General features: G+C 54.1%; 1 protein-coding gene across 1 annotated transcript; it reads right to left on the bottom strand.

Annotated features, from left to right (window-relative positions):
• LOC134408384 (free fatty acid receptor 2-like) lies at nt 1-990 on the bottom strand. Its single transcript, XM_063140643.1, has one exon. The coding sequence runs from the start codon at nt 988-990 to the stop codon at nt 1-3; it is 990 nt and encodes a 329-aa protein (XP_062996713.1).

Here is a 990-nt window from a genome sequence, read left to right as displayed (position 1 = left end):
CTAAGATTTTGGAGGTCCGGTGGGAAAGGGAAACTCTGTCACTCTGGCAATGGCAGACGCTACCTGTTGGCTCCCCCTTTTCCCATGGGCCGAGGCAATCTTCTGCCGGATAGAGCTACATTTCTTCTGCAGGGAGTGCCACACTTGGACAATCCCATCATCCATGGCAGAGGACAGGAAATAGAAGATCAGAGGGTCCAGGAAAGCATTGCAAGCACTTGGAAGAAGAGCCACTCTGCGCCACCAAATGTCCTTCATGTAGATGAAGCCCACGACATGGGATATGTTGTAAGGACCAAAACAGAGGACAAAGACAGAGAGAGTGGCCACTGCCACCCGCACCGCACGGCGCTTCTTCCGCACATGGAGATGCGACCCAACCAGGACATGGATACAGCCGACATAGCAGAAAGTGGTGAGTGCCAAGGGGAAGAAGAACAGAACCACCGACAGCTCCAGCCGGACAGGTGCTAACAGGGCCAGTTGGCCATCGCTGAAGTTACTGTAGCAAGTGGAGCCATTGCCAGCGAAGAGGCTGGAATTGGTGTCCCTGGAGGTCTCCAGAACAAAGATGAGAACACCATGAAATCCGACGAGGCTCCATATCCCCAAGGAGACCAGGCATGAGTAGCGAGGCTTTTTGTAAACCTGATAGTGGATGGGATACACAGCACCCAAGAAGCGACCCACGCTGACGGCAGTCAGGAAGCAGGCGCTGGTGTAGATTGTGCCAAAGTGGATCAGGTTGTAAAGAGGGCAGAGGAAGTCTGGCATGGCCCAGTCCACCTGCCCCACCTCCAGCATCTTTAGCGGTAAGACGAGAACAAAGACCAAATCGGAGAGGCAAAGGTTGATCATGTAGATGAGGTTGGGCGTCAGACGAGCCTTGGCTCGGCAATAGAAGACGTAGAGGGCCAGGAGATTGGAGGGCAGCCCCAGGAGGATGGTAGCCCCATAGACAACCAAAGAGATGATCTTCCACGTGCCCAT

The sequence above is a fragment of the Elgaria multicarinata genome, chromosome 13, assembly GCF_023053635.1.
Source record: "Elgaria multicarinata webbii isolate HBS135686 ecotype San Diego chromosome 13, rElgMul1.1.pri, whole genome shotgun sequence".
In the NCBI taxonomy this organism is placed as follows: Eukaryota; Metazoa; Chordata; class Lepidosauria; order Squamata; family Anguidae; genus Elgaria; species Elgaria multicarinata.
Note: the sequence above shows the minus strand (reverse complement) of the source record. Positions and strands in the feature narration are given on the sequence as shown.